The sequence below is a fragment of the Rhinatrema bivittatum genome, chromosome 2 (assembly GCF_901001135.1).
Source record: "Rhinatrema bivittatum chromosome 2, aRhiBiv1.1, whole genome shotgun sequence".
Lineage (NCBI taxonomy): Eukaryota > Metazoa > Chordata > Amphibia > Gymnophiona > Rhinatrematidae > Rhinatrema > Rhinatrema bivittatum.
The window spans coordinates 457,615,698-457,631,249 of NC_042616.1; the positions used below are offsets into that span (position 1 = coordinate 457,615,698).

The following is a 15,552-nucleotide window of genomic DNA, read 5'->3' on the forward strand; positions in this document are numbered from 1 at the left end:
GCCCCAAGCCTCCTTCCTTCTCATCCTCCCACTTTCCAGTCAGAATTTCATACACCTCCAAGCCTTGCTCCTCCCATACAACCTCATCTCTCCACTCCCCCTCTTATCTACCTAATCCCATTCACCAAATTTCGACACTAAGACTCTTGATCTCCTACCTCACAACAGAAATTTCCTACCATTCTGACATGCTCACCTTCCCTATTCCTACCATCAAAGACTCCCCTCAGCACACAAAAAAACCCCAAACAACCATCCCTCCCTTCAGATCACTATTGCCTATCATGATTTCTCCACTTACCCAATTCCTTGGCCTCACCACCCTTTTCCTCTTACTCATCAACTCCCAATCCCTAACAAAAAAGAACCTTATCCTTAACGACCTCCTACTCGATACCCAACCTGATATATGTGCCATAACAGAAACATGGTTCAAACCCACTGACATAGTCCTCCTGAACCAACTTCCCACACAAACCTACGACATTATCTCTCTACCCAGACACAAAAAAAGAGGCGGTGGATTACTTCTGGCCTCTAAAAAGGAGCTCGGACTAATCCCTCAGTTCATACACACACCCCCTAAATTTGAAATCAGACTCTTTAAATCAACCTCACTGCAAGTTTGCCTAATTTATACCCCTACCGGCCTTCTGGATTATAAATTCTCACACCTCATCAAATCCTTAGCTGAGAATTTAGACTTGGACATCCATACCATCATCCTAGGGGATTTCAAACTCCATGTCGATGCCACCCCCTATCCCCCAATTGTGAAGCCTTCCTCTCCTCCGTCAATGCCATGGGCTTTGATCAAATAATTACCTTCCCCACTCACAAGGCCGGACACACTCTGGATTTCATTTTCATTAACATATCCCTCCTCAATTGACACACCTTCCTGCACCCCGGTCCCTGGTCAGACCACACTCTCATAAAAACTAACCTCACTATAAAAAAAACATACCAACCTGCCCCCTACTCACAAAAACACTATACACTTTCGAAAACCTTGCAACAAGGAAGATTTAATTCTCTCCCTCACAGAGGCCATTGATAATCTAGACCTTTCCAGCTCGGATTCAGCCCTCTCCTCTTGGAATAACATAACCAACAACACTGCCAATAACATCTGCCCCTTAAAGTCTTTTGAAGTAAACCCCACCCGAAATACAAAAAAACCATGGTTCACGGTGGAACTAAAAACAGGAACTAAGATCAAAGGAAAAGAAATGGCACAAAAACCCTTATGCCCCCTTGCTAGCAACCTACAAATCAGCCCTCCACACCTACAGAACATCCATACAAAAAACAGAAAGAGACTTCTATGCTTAAAAATTCATAATTTTCAATACAACACAAAAGCCCTCTTTTCTTTAGTCACTGACCTCACAAAAACAGCCCCTCCTCCGATCTCCGACAATGAAGCCAAAAGCAAATGCGACGAATTAGCTCTCTTTTTCCAGGACAAAGTCACCAAGCTTCTCCTAAGATTCACACCACTCTCCCCACACCTCAACACCACCGCCACAAACCTCACAACCACTCCTGAATACACTCTCGAATCCTTCGAAACCACCTCCCCCTCTGAAATCAAATCCCTCCTTAAGAAAATGAAGCCCTCCTCCCACCCTCCTCCCACCCTTCTGATACCATCCCCACGAAATCTCTACTAACCATCCCTAACATCATCTCACATCCCCTATCAAATATTATCAATTGCTCACTCACCCAAGGATACGTTCCTGATGCTCTTAAACAAGCCACCCTCAAACCCATTCTGAAGAAACCCAACCTCGACCCCTCAAACCTAGCTAATTTCAGGCCAATCTCCAATCTCCCTTTTGTAGCAAAACTCATGGAAAAAGTGGTGAACCTCCAACTCACGGATCATCTTGAAAAAAATAACCTCTTATTCCCTTCCCAATTCGACTTCCGTAAATTCTTCAGTACCGAAACACTACTTATTTCATTCACAGACACCCTCCTCAAAGGATTAGACAAGGGCCAATCTTTCAACCTTGCTCTACTTGACATCTCTTCAGCATTCGACACCATCAATCACAACATCTTACTAGACAGACTCTCAGAAATCGGCATCACGTAACAGCCCTTAACTGGTTTGAATCCTACCTCCACAATAGAATCTATAAGGTCAGAATAGGCAACAAAGAATCTAACCCCATAAACCTTACTCGAGGAGTCCCCCAAGGCTCCTCCCTCTCCCCCACACTATTCAATATCTATCTCCTTCCCCTTTGCCAACTCCTTGCTGACCTAGGCCTTACTCACTATATCTATGCGGACGATGTCCAAGTCGTCATCCCAGTTACAGAATCTATCTCCAAATCCCTCAAGATCTGGGATAACTGCCTCACCTCAATCAACCACCTCCTCACTAACCTCAACCTTGCTCTCAACACAACCAAAACAGAACTCATCATCTCACCGGACCACCACAACTGTTCCCAACCCGAATCACCTGTAACTGTCAGAGACCTAGGAGTCACTTTAGACAACCATCTGAACTTAAAAAAATTCATTAACACTACCATGAAGGACTGTTTCCACAAACTCCACATACTAAAAAAATTAAGACCCCTTCTCCATCCCTACGACTTTCGCACGGTCCTCCAAGCCTTACTTTTCACAAAAATCGACTATTGCAATACCCTCCTCCTAGGCCTCCCTGCTACCTCAATCAAACTGCTTCAAATGCTCCAAAACACGGCGACCGGAATCCTCACCAACTCCCGCAGAAGAGATCACATAACTCCCATTCTCAAGGACCTCCACTGGCTCCCAATACGCTCTAGAATCCTTCACAAGAGTCTTACTATTATCCACAAAACCCTATATAACCAAAACATCCAATGGCTAGATAACTCCCTACACTATCACTCATTGAATAGACCTACGAGAACTGCTTATAAAGGAACCCTTATTCCTCCCCCCAAATTCACCTATCACATAGCCATGAAAGAACGGGCCTTTTCCATTGCTGGACCAACCCTATGGAACTCAATGCCCCCATAACTGCACCTAGAACATTGTACCCAGACCTTTAAAAAAAACCTTAAAACATGGCTCTTCTCACAAGCCTTTACTTAACCTCGCCGCCCCCCCCCCCCCCCCCAACATGCTCAATTGCTACTCCTGTAGCCTTTATCCCATATCCTCCTACCAATTTCTCCTTAACTCTCTCCACATGTTATTATCTCATTCATGTAATTACCCTACAGATTGTATATATTGTAAATAATCGTTTACGTTCTATTTTGTTATCATTCCTTTCATGTACCTGTCTCCACTACTCTAGCCCTTTTACCCCAGTTCTAGCTCCCTTTCATTACATGTAATTTCTAATTTCCTAAAGTTAATGCTTACCCTTGTTCTTTGTAAACTGATATGATATCCCCATGAATGTCGGTACAGAAAAGTTTTAAATAAATAAACAAATTATGATTATGCATTTATTTTATTTCTTGATTTTAATGTTTGATATTTGAGGAATGGTGATAGTTCTGGTTTTTCATTGTTGCACTGCATAGATTGTCTGGCTTCTTGCGGTTTCCAGTTCAGTTTTTGCCTGCACATTTGTATTTCTACTTTATGGTTGCTCTATTCTGTATTTGGTGAGGGTCTGTTTATGTTCTGCATGTGGGTCTGAGGTGAGGCATTTTCCTAATAGGAAATATATTAGCGTCTTTGGGCTTTCAGAGGATCATGCCCACACCCAACACATATCACAATAGGCCTAATACCATATGGGTTTAAAGTGTCTTTTTTTGCAGGGATTTCTAGTTGGCATCACAGCACTGCATGTAAATATAATGTAAGTGATAATTTTACCTCAGAATACTGTACTTTGATATTTTTCATGTAAAATATAAATGCATAACTCTTAACTCTGTGTGTGGAATGGGGGAGGGGGGGCGCTCGATGTGCAAGGATATAAGGTTTACTTGGGGCACCCAATACCCTTCCACCAGGCATGGGTTCGGGGGGGGGGGGGGGAGGGGGGTCGGTTTTTAAAGTTTGTATCACTGAAGGGAGCTGAGCTTTTTTTGGGTGGGTCCAGGACAGAGAATGAATGTGTTGTGTGTGTTGGGGGGGGGCGGGGGGCAGCACAGTAATTGTTCGCACAGAGCAGCAAAAAACCTTGCACCGGCCCTGATCACACCACAGAGGAGCACAAAGGAGAAATGCTTTCAATTTATGTGGAATTTATATGCATAACCTAGGAACACACATTTTATGCTCTTAACTCGTGTTTTATGCACTTGACTTTTAGGGGCACAACCTGTGTACTTGACTCAGGATTCGTGCATACAGCTTTCAGACAGGGTTTAACCTGTAGACAGAACAGAAGTGGAACTGTGTGTGTGGGGGGGGGAAATGGTGTGGAGCGGGCGCCATGGCCAGGTGTGACCTGTCAGAAGGAATGAAGCCAGGAACTCTGTCCCAAAAACTTCCTCCTTACCCCAATGATCCTCCATCCCCAGCCCCTACCAGTGTTCAACCTCCAGCCATCCTTTGCCCATCAGAACGGATTCATACCATTCGCTCTGCTCCACATCCTCAGATCCCAGAAAAAAAAGGTGGCAGAACACTGTTCTAAGTCGTTCCACTATAAATTAAGCCCCAGGTAACAGATACAAAGTGGAGTTGAATTGGCACAAGTTTGAAACTTGTGAGACGTAGCAGAGTCGCCAGGGTTGAAGCACTGCCCCGGCTGTCATTACTGTGCACAGGTTTCAGACCTGTGCTAATTCAACCCTTTTCTGCGCCGGTTCTGGGCTTCCCCAGGATCACAGTCTCCCCTCCTGATCCCTGAAGAACAGGAGGTGAGGGGGCAGAACAATAGGGGCAGACTGGCTGCTCTCTGTTCCGTCTGCTTCAGGCTCCTCCCCCTCTTCCCTGCAGGCTGCCTAGAGGGGAGCGACTGGAGCAAAATGCTCATGCTGCTCTGCCTCTTAAGTTTGAAAAGACAATGGGGACGATGCAATAATTGTGCATAGAAAATGGGCGCTCACTGCTGAGTGCCCGTTTTCCTAAAGCATGCCCCAGCCATCCCTTCTGGGCGTGCGATGCAATATTTAAATGAGGGCTCATGCTAAAAAGGAGGCGCTAGGGAAAATTGTGTGTCCCTAGCGCCTCCTCGGCATCAGGCGCACAAGAGAGGTGGCTGTCAGTGCGGGTTGGGAAAACAAACACTTAATACAAGCATCCGTTCTCTCCCGCAACCGGCACAATATACACGTACAAGATACACAGTCTGTACTGTGCATCTTGTGCGTTTATATTGGGCGCCCAGAATTATTATTTTTTTACCTGATATTTTTTTTGTTTTTTTTTACCGGATTCTGCTTTCTGTGGTTCCTCCTACTGAGTATTGCGACGGTACTAATAGGAGAAATCACAGAAAGCAGGATTTTTTTTGTTTTTATCAATGAGCTCTTGAGTGTGGCAAACCTGTACGCCAGCCCCGGGCTGGCGTAACATTTACCGCAATGCAATGAGCACATTGGCCATGTGGGAAATATTTTGCATCGCAGGTATTAGCTAATAGCCTCGTCTGCATGGAAATTATATGTGATGAGTGCTATTAGCTACATGGCGGTTTGGTCACGCATTTTGGGCGCGCTAATCCCCGTATTGCATCCGGGATTAGCTCGTCCAATCGTGTATTAAGCCGTGCGCTAACCTCAGCGCACGGTATTGCATCAGCCCCAGTGGTTGAACTGCGTTCCTGGCTGTTCCCTCACAAATTACATCCTGCTTTCAGGTGCATGAAAGCTGTGCTTAGTCATGTTTTGTGCTCTTAATTTAGGGGCACAATTTTTATGCTTCAAAAACATGTTCTGTGCATGCATAAAAGTTGTGCTCCTGTTTTGTGTGCACAACTTTTATGTGCACAAATCATGGTTATGCTCCTAAAACATGTTTTGTGCACATTAACCGTGATGTATGCATGCAAAACATAGCTTGTGTGCAGAAACCATGTTTGTGCTACTAAACCACTGTGCACATAAATCATGTTTTGTGAACATAACCCATGCTTTGTGCGCATTTAATGTGATTTATGCATGCTATTCACTTTTTTGCACACATTTTTAGGTTTACGTGCTTTCCGTAACTCCTGATGTATTTGTTTACTATTAGCTTATTGCAGCAAGTGTTAATTATTTTTTTTAGCATGCAAGTAAAAATAAGGTATGCTGAAATACAGTACACATCTTTTACTTCTGTCTCATTAAATCGGGCTCTTGGAAAGGATGAGGATCACTAATGCTGTGTGCTCAGTTCCACTGTGTAAACAACATCTGAGGAAGCAGTCTTGGATTTACACTCCATACCCATATGGAGATGGAGATGATGAAGCCACAAAACCAAACCAAACCTGACATCTTCCCTACACTTACCAGGTAAGCCATCTGCCTTGTCCTCCAATTTCCTGCTGCGCCAGAGCAAGCCAGTTGCGTTGGTATGTGCTGATAAAACCGTGGCACCAACTCGTGTGGATCCATGACCTTCCATCTCTTCCACTCTCCATGATACAGGTTTTGGAGAGGGATCGGGTTCTCTCTTCACTTTGGTTGGTAATTTTGGACTCTTGGCATCCTTCCCATCCTCTATTCCAGCCACAGTAACAGCGAGCGGGTTTGAAGTGTTCTGTGCACCACTTGACATTCGCTGTGGGGAGTGCACAGGAGCCTGGCTGACATTGAGCTGGGGGGATACCCATTTCTGCAGTACGGGAGCACGATGATATGCTGCCAGAACATCTTTTTCCGGTGCTGACATCGTGGGATCATGGCACCCATCGCACTGGATCTTGGGTTGATCGACAGCGACCTTAGATATAGCTGAGCACTTGGGCATTCTCTTCAGAGCTGAGCTGGTAAGCATACCCCTTGATGACACCTTATTTATATGACTCCAATGCTCCTCCTTTGACGGGAAACTGGTAGTAAAAGACAGACACCTCCTCGTTAGAGAGGGACTCAGGCTGGGACTAGTGGTAGGACGTGCTGGTGAAAAAGAACAATTGGTCTTTCTGAGTTTTAAGGAAAAGGAGTTTGTTTTTTTCATGCTTGGCTGAGCTGGGAAAAGTTTAAAGGGATCTTCTGGATCTAATGATTCCTCTTTAGGAGCCACAGATAATGCCTGTGTAAGTGGTCTGCTGTGACCAGGCACTCTTTCTTCCTGGCATCTGGCAGTACTGTTTGTCACTCTCTTGACCCTGCTCACTGGGATTTGGCTCGAAGCTGCCAGGGCCTCAGAGTTGGAAAGTGGCTGACTAGCAGGATTCTTAAAGAAACCTGCGCCGAGTTTTGTTTTCATAATGGAGCTGTTAATGGGGTTCAGCTCCCCTCCTCCTGCAGTAGGGGCAGAGGCTGTAGACATGCAGGGCAGGTGTTTGGGATGAGGGTAGCCCTTGGGGCTCGTTGGTACTCTTCTCAGTCCAGGAGGTGAAGGAGCAGGACGTATTTCCATCGTTTTGTTTTCTTAAGCTTTTACCCTTGAACAAAATTTGCAATAAAACAAATGTTTGCTTTATATAATTAGATAGACAGGCAGAATTATTGAGCAACAAATACTTTTCTTGTGCAGGTGCACCTGGCAAAGCCTGCTTTTAAATACCATAGGATGGCCATCTGGTTCTAGTTTTTCAGGACAGGATGGCCCAGTCCTGGTAGTCTTATGCCTAATTGTCTGCTTCTAGTCTTGTTAACTTTCTTTTATTTTGTATTTTTAACCATTGTCTTGCTTTATGAAATACCCCAAGTCTCTTGTCCTGTATGTTTGTCTTATTAGATTGTAAGCTCTATAGAGCAGGAACTCTCTTTTTGTATGAGTATGTCATGTGGCGCTATAGAAATGGTAGTAGTAGTAGTAGTAGTAGGCGCAGCAGCACAGCAGTAGCATGAGTGGAATTGTAGTTCTAGCTCCTTCAGGAAAATCAATGGGAAAATCAGAGTTACAAATCTACGTATATTCAATGCGGGGAAAATCAGAAGTAAATCAACTGTCCTCCAGAAAGGGAGCCAGGTGATAACCCTTACATTCCTTCTCTGGGCAGTTGGTCTTAAAGCTGGAAACACAACTATCAAAAAAAGAGTTTCACCTCAGTCTTCCTATGTATAATAGGACATCCACTGAAGGTGCAGTGTCATCAGCCTAGTGCCACCACGAGCACTTGGGCAGTTTGTGCAGCTGACAGGATGGGTACTGCTATAGCTGGCCTCATGGATTCTCTCATAAGACCAAATAGTCTTCTGCTAGTGTGTCAGGATGGAGACCTTCTAAGGAGAGAGGATCTACCTCCTAAGGCTTCACAGCGTGAAAAGAGTTTATATTACTTTTTGGTTAGGATTATAATTGATGCTTTGTGTTGGGTTTAGGAGCTGGGTTTATGAGTTGTATGTGGACTGTGGTGTCAGGACAGAAGCCTTGACTTGACTCTGGCTTGGCTCACATACCAGATTTTCTGATTTTAACCACTTTTATTTAGTGCAGTGTGTGCTTACTGGAGCAGGCGCTCCCACAGGAGCAACCTGAGAACTTGGCTGGTGGGCCAGAGTTTGCATGGCATGCAGAAGGAAACCCCCAAATCACTATAATTTGGAACTATAAACTCATTAGAAAACACTTCTGGTTAGGTAACTTCAAAGATTAAACTGAAGTGCTGTTTTAATACTATGGCAAATACCTTTACAACACATATTGGGAAATGGCATAATTTGTATAATTTCAGTACCAGAACCAAAAACTTTTTCCAGCTTAGTTGAAAGCAATTTCTATTGCAATAACAGCATCAGAAGTTTTTCTTTGCAGCTCAGGGGATGTCCTTTCTTTTTTTTAACCCTCTCCCTTCCAGCCTAGCCAGTAGTTATCTCAGCAACAGCCCTCTAGCTGAGAGGCACAGAGCATGGTTACCTCTAGGACCCATCATGGGCGTGCTCTTAACCAGCCATTAAGTGGAACTCCCCTCCCCTGAGAACCCAGCTCCACAGCACCCCCAGCCCTGGCCAACCCGAGAATCAAACCTGGGGTCTCCCACATGGGTGGTGTTAAGTGCTGCCATTCAGCCATTGGGTCAATCCTGAAACTCAAAAATATCTTCATAATATTTTTTTTTTGTTCTCTGCTGGGGCTTCCACTTCGTACCCTTCAGACGCCCTTAATGATGCAGCTGTGATATCAGAGCATCCCCAGACAGTGCTGGTACCTACTGCGCCGACATCGGTGCCCTGTTATATCAGCAAGACTTAAAAAAAAAAATGCAAGGCGCTAGCAAGACCAAAAAGTGAGAGGTGCAAAGAAAATAAACGCGTGAGCAGAGGTTTAGCAATTGAATTTTACAGCTTCCTCGTCATTGCCAGCTAATATTCCCCTTATGCAGCCCGTAAGGCACACACTGGAAATGAACACAGCGGGAGAGCATGCTGTTCTCTGGTGATACTCTGATGTCACTCCCTCAGGAGTCAAAGGTCATTAAATTGGGGGCCATTACAAAGCTAAAAAAAAAAAAAGTCAAATGCTTATCTGTAGCTGACATTATCTGCTTTCAAAACTGGACTGACAAGTTATTGCTCTAGATTTCCTTCCATCATTCCCATTCAGGGATTTATGACTCTGTTCTAATCTTCGGTTCCTTAGTGGCAGGGTACCCACTTACCTGACTTCCAGCAGGTCACATGTCTGGAGGGTGATTATAGGGTTGGAAGGAGACTGTTTCTTTTCAGGAATAAACTCTTGCTGTATTCAGACTTCAGGAGAAAGGCACTTGTGAATGCAAATGATCCAGGACAGGCCTTGGCAGTGGTGGAAAATACCGGAGTGCACCGAGCAAGGCGGCAGTCGCCAGGAGAGATTCCCGGGTTAGGGGCTCTGTCTGCTGCTCCTCTCTTAGCTGAATCATAGGCTGGGCAGACATTTCCCTCTTCCTCCTGCCTGTCTGTGGATCTCATGTGCTCTCTCTGCTCTTCTCTTGACTATAGGAAGTTTCTGAGCACTGGTAGAAGTTAAGTGGGTGTGCGAACGAGAGAGACAGAGTGTGACAAGAAGGAAAGCGAGTGAGAGGGAGAACTCAGGAGGAATGCAGCTGGGGGTGGGCACTGATTTTAATGTCACAATCCAGGCACATTTCCAGTTAGAAAGCAATAAGAATGGCATACATTTATTAAATGGCCCTTGGCTTCAAACTTAGAGGCCAAAATAATAAAGTGTGACAAAATTCACAAAATTAACTTCACATACTGAGCTGCCCTCCCCCTTCCCTCCCCCTTCCCTCCCCCCAACCACCACTAAACACCCATGGGGTATAATGGAGCCATTTATGGACTTCTTTTTTTTTCTTAACAATATCTTTATGTCTGAACATCGTTTAGGGATGCAGTGGGATTAGTGTAAGGCTACCAGATGTCAGATGTGCAAATTTGGGACACTTTTTCTCTGAAGTGCCAATAGTGGGCAAGTAGTTCATATGCAAGGAGGAGTGGTTATCTGGTGGACTGTCCCATGGAACTCTCAAATATCTCTAAAAAGCAAAATCTTTGAATTTTGAAACCATCAAATATTTCAGCTTCAGTATAAAGCCTCAGGGCTGATGGATATGTCCTATACAAGGGAATTAATTATGCACCAGAAAACTTCAGTGCAGCCAACAAACTACAGCTAGTATCAACATAGAAAGTCTAAAACAAATCAATAAAGAATAAGTGACAAAAAATGATATAAATTCTATGTGGGAGACAAGTCCTGGCCAGAGACTTTGATTGGGTCCCAGGATATTTTACAGCCTTGCACCTCCACTCTCCCTCCAATGAACCACGCCACACACACAGGCCAATACAGAATGGTGCGTTCGGCCGAGCACACCGTTAGCCCCCGTTTGGCCATGCGTTTTTGACGCATTAGTGAAGGTCATCGATTGGCCCTCACTAATTTAAAAGGCTATTACCACAGCCCTTTAAATCTTTTCCTAAGTTTTTTCTGCTTTCGGTTTACTAGCTCTCTGATTGGTCAGTTTTGAATGCAAACGTAGCTTTAAAAATGTCAGCGTCAAGATGGCGGGTCTCTCTTAAATGCCGCATTGATTGTTCTACTCTCCAACGTTGTAAGTTTTCAATTTTTGGACTGTTGATATTAACATCTATAAGTCGTATCTAATATCCTTTTTTTCCATCCTTTCAGTATTCACGCCCCTGAAGAAGAAAAACTTCGAAACACCAGCGGTGTCGGGCATGTTAGCAGAGCGAGCAGATGAGCTCTATGGACTCTAGCTTTTTTTCTATTGAAAAGAGATGCGTACATCTATTCATAAGAATATTCATTTCTAAGAATATAATTTCAAGTTGGAGGTTATTGAAAAAATTCTTGAAAAAAATCATGTTAAATTTGAGACTGAGAAACAACGGCAGTATAAAGTTTTGCCTTAAGAAATAAGCGGCAGTGTTAATCACGCGTTAAAAAAGGTTACCCTATGATTGTAATGTGAATGGGCAGCCACATTGGCATCAGTGCATAAAAGTTAAAGACGCTGTTAAGCGGAAGTGTACATCGGCCCACCTATGAGGGTATACCTTACTCAATGAATTGCATGACATATGTGACTTCATTTTGGGATATTGTTATTACTTAGTCACATTTCTTCCAGTTTTCTTATTTTAAATGGCTTATATGGCATAGTCAGCTTCTTATCTGGTTAAATTATAGCCAGATAATTACTTACCCGGCTATAATTTAGCCACATAAAAAAAGGGCGTTTTAGGGGCATTCTAGGGAGAGGCTGAGATATCCGGCTAACCTAGTCGAATATCGGGTATATCCAGCTAGGTTAGCTGAATAACTTGGGACCTGCTTCTGAGCAGGTCCCAAGTTATCTGGCCTTGTGTGGCCGGATAACTTTCTATTTAACCAGATATCTTCAAAGAGATCTGGTTAAGCAGCACTGCCTCTGTCACTGAAAAAACAAAAAATCAAAGGGCCCATTGCCCAATTGTGAGCATTTCCCCCCTCACCACCCTTTATACAATAATGGTCCTGTTGGGCCAGCACCCCTCAGCACCAAGGAATGATCCCTCTCCCCTCCTCCCCAGCTGCAACCTTTGCCTGATTACTTTAAAAATATTGTAATGGGAAAGCCCAGGACTTCACCCCCTCCCGCAAACACTATACATGTTCACCTCTCCCTCCCCCCGGTTGCCTAAATCAATCCCTGCTGAGAGTGAGGGTCTTACACACCTGCTCTCAGCAGCTTCAGCGCTGTTTCTGGTCGACAGCACTGTCACCGTAAACTATGCTCAGTTTATGCTTCCAGCGTTCCCAAAGGTAGCACCATATATATAGCTGGATAACTTTAGACTGGTATATTCAGTAGAAATATATAGTATAAGTTATCTGGCTAACTTTAGCCAGATAACTTGTCTACTAACTGGCCTACTGAATATGGACCTCACTATTTCCAAACAGGTGATGTATAGAACATCCAATAATTAAAAACTCACATTATTTTTAAATTTCCCAAACACCAATAAAATATTTAAAAACATCAGATACATCAAATAACAACCAACAATTAATACTAATAAGGATTAGAACATTTCCCACTCTCCATACCTGGGAACTTTTGATTTTCAGTCATCCTGAAATTATCATGGATTAGTAGGGATGGGGGTGGGGGCACACAAACTTCCTGCTCTTTCTCTCTCTCTCACACACACACACACACACACACACATGCATATGTTCATTCTCACTCACACATACATGCTCACATATGCACATGCTCCCTCTCTCATACACATATGCTCCCTCTCTCATACACACATGCTATCACACACACATGTTCTCTCTCACACACACATGTTCCCTCTCACAGACATACTCTCATAAAAATCCACATGCTCTCACACATGTGCTCCCTCTCATACACACATGCACTTTCACACACACATACACATGCTTCCTCTCTCTCATACACACAGACTCTCACACTTATACACACACTCCTTCTCTCTCATATACACAGGCTCTCTCACTTGCACAAATGCTCCCTCTCTCATACACCCAAGCTGTCACACACAAGTTCCCTTTCTCTCATACACACACAGAAATGTTCCCTCTCTTATTACACACATACTTACACACATATGCTCACACTCCCTCTCCACAACTCAGGCCTTTCCCTCACTTTTTTCCTGGAGTCTGCAGGAGAGGAGGTGGGGGGGGGGGGGGGTCCCACAACCACTTCCTCACTCACTGGTGGGATGAGGTGCGCTGCTTCCTTTGGTCTTCGACTGCCAGTGGGTCGGGGTCCACCAGTGGCCCCGCAGCCTCCTTTAGTCTTCGGCCGCCGGCAAGTTGGGATCCACAGGCAGCCTTCACACTGTCCTGGCTTGCAGAGTGGGCTGTGCCAGCCCTGGTTATGAATGACGTTTTGCAAGATTTTGAATTAGTTCACAAAGTGCCTGATAATGGAAGGGAATTTGTGTCACTGATACCAAAGTGACAGCGTAATGTGAATATTTTTCCTGTGGTGAGTCGTAAGGGAAACACTCCACGTCAGCTCAATCAGCTATTTAGTTTAATTAATTTGTTTAGTTCAATTATTTCTTACTTGCCTCTACAGCATGACTGAGGCGAGGCGCAATAAAAACACTCCTATAAAAATAAAAACAAAACACAATAATACAATACATACTGAGTATCAGATCTTAGCTACATGTTTATAAGTACAAAAAGAAATGCTGCAGAAATAGTTAAGAAACAATGCATTAATACATCTTAACGTCACTTATGAATGCCATTAGCCCCCGAAAGCTTCTCTGAATAAAGTTGAATGCCTTTCTGAATAATGTTAAATCAGGTAATAGCCGTAATGACTCGGGGAGAGCGTTCCATGTAACAGGTCCTGCAACGGAAATCACTGGTTCCCATACCTCAGCCAAATGTTCTGTTTTAGGAGGTTTCAAGTAGCCCTTTATTAGTTGACCATAGAGACCCAGATGGTTTATAAAGCCGGAGGACTGAATTGATGCTGTATCATAGATTCATTTAAGGATTAAAGTATGCACTTTATGTTTTGAACATAATTGGATGGGAAGCCAGCACATTTCAGAGCTAGAGCTTACCTTCAAGCAATGTAATACAAATTTCTTTTAATTGATACATTTAGGTCTTCCTTGGAATGTTTTTATTTTTGTAGCCTATCTCCAAAAATCACAAATGACACATTGACCGTGACGATGTTTCTGAAATATATATTGTATTACCGAAGTTTAAAGTATGACGCCAGTTATGCGCTCTTACGGGATTTTTCTGAGAAGGGTAGTGGGAGCAGAATGATTCTTGAGTTTAAGAACCAAATTCTCGGGGAGGGGGGGGGAGGTGGACATAGACCCCCCCCCCCCCAAACCTGTCCTAGTGGACCTCAAGCAGGAAGGTTTTCAGGGTAGTGCAATGAATAAACTTGCATGGGAGAAGGTTTGGGGGCCTCAGAATCTGTGGGTGTGTAATGGCTCACAATGCCCCATGCTGATTTTTATTTTAAGTTTCTGCAGCTACTGCTACCCCCACTGCACAAGGATCTACAGCACTGCAGCCCAAGGAGCACAGGAGGAAGGAGACAGCAGGAGAGGGGGGGGGGGCTGCCTCCGGGCAGGGCGTGAAGGGGGAGGCAAAGAAGGGAATGCTGATGGGCAGAAGGCAGAGAGAGGTGGGGGGGGGGGGGGTTGCTGCTGCTGGGCAAGGGGGTTATGGGGGAGAGGGGGAGAGGGGGTTTCTTTCTGTTGCTGAGCAGGTGGCTTGGAGAGAAGTGCTGCTGGGCAGGAGATGAGGAGGAGAGAGCGGAAATCCGTCAGAAAAGGGATGGATGGTAGGGGGTGCTGCTGGGCAAGGAATGGAGGGAGAGAGAGGAGGATGCAGGGCAAGGAGTGGGTGGGGGAGAGAAAGGAGAGAGCAGGTTAAGGAGTGGGTGGGAATGAAAAGGGAGTGCGAGACGAGTAGCGGGAGGGAGAGAAAAGAAGGGGGTCACAGGGCCGACAGTGGGGAGGAGAGAAAGAGGGGTGCGGGACATGGAGTGAAGTGGGAGAGAAAAAGGGAGATACAGGGCACAGAGTGGATTGGGAAGGAGAGAGGGATGCAAGGGAAAGAGGGAGAGGAAGAGAAAGGGGGATTCTGGGCAAGGGGTAGGGAAAGGGACAGAGGGGGGCGCTTTGCTGGAACCATCACCACCAGCAAAGGGAAAGCTGTGCCTTTGCTGCCAAAGGAAAAAAGTGCTGTGCTGGAGCAGGCGCTGGTAAGATCGGGGGGGGGGGGGGGGGGGGGGGGAGGGGTTAATTCTGAATATCTGCCCTGGGTGCAGAAAAAGCTGGCTCCAGCCCTGTCAGCAGGTTCAGTGTATGCACTCTCTCAATTTTATACTCCTTCTTTGTTTCTTTCTTCCTCTTCTTTGCCAACCAACCCCAAGCCACCTGTATCATTTTGGCTGGGCCTGATTTGGAAAATCATACTTCAAAGCAGTCTGGAACTCTCTTCCTTTCT

General features: G+C 44.8%; 1 protein-coding gene across 2 annotated transcripts in view; it reads right to left on the bottom strand.

Annotated features, from left to right (window-relative positions):
• Positions 1-9,987, bottom strand: part of SEPTIN3 (septin 3) — a 54,567-nt gene extending 44,580 nt beyond the window's left edge. For both annotated transcript variants that reach the window (XM_029590431.1, XM_029590430.1), the window contains exons 1-2: positions 9,686-9,987; positions 6,426-7,525 (exon numbers count right to left, since the gene is read on the bottom strand). In XM_029590431.1, coding sequence (XP_029446291.1) covers positions 6,426-7,500 — 1,075 coding nt within the window. In that variant the 5' untranslated portion in view covers positions 7,501-7,525; positions 9,686-9,987. The remainder of the gene's footprint in view (positions 1-6,425; positions 7,526-9,685) is intronic.
• Positions 9,988-15,552: the final 5,565 nt, after the last annotated feature.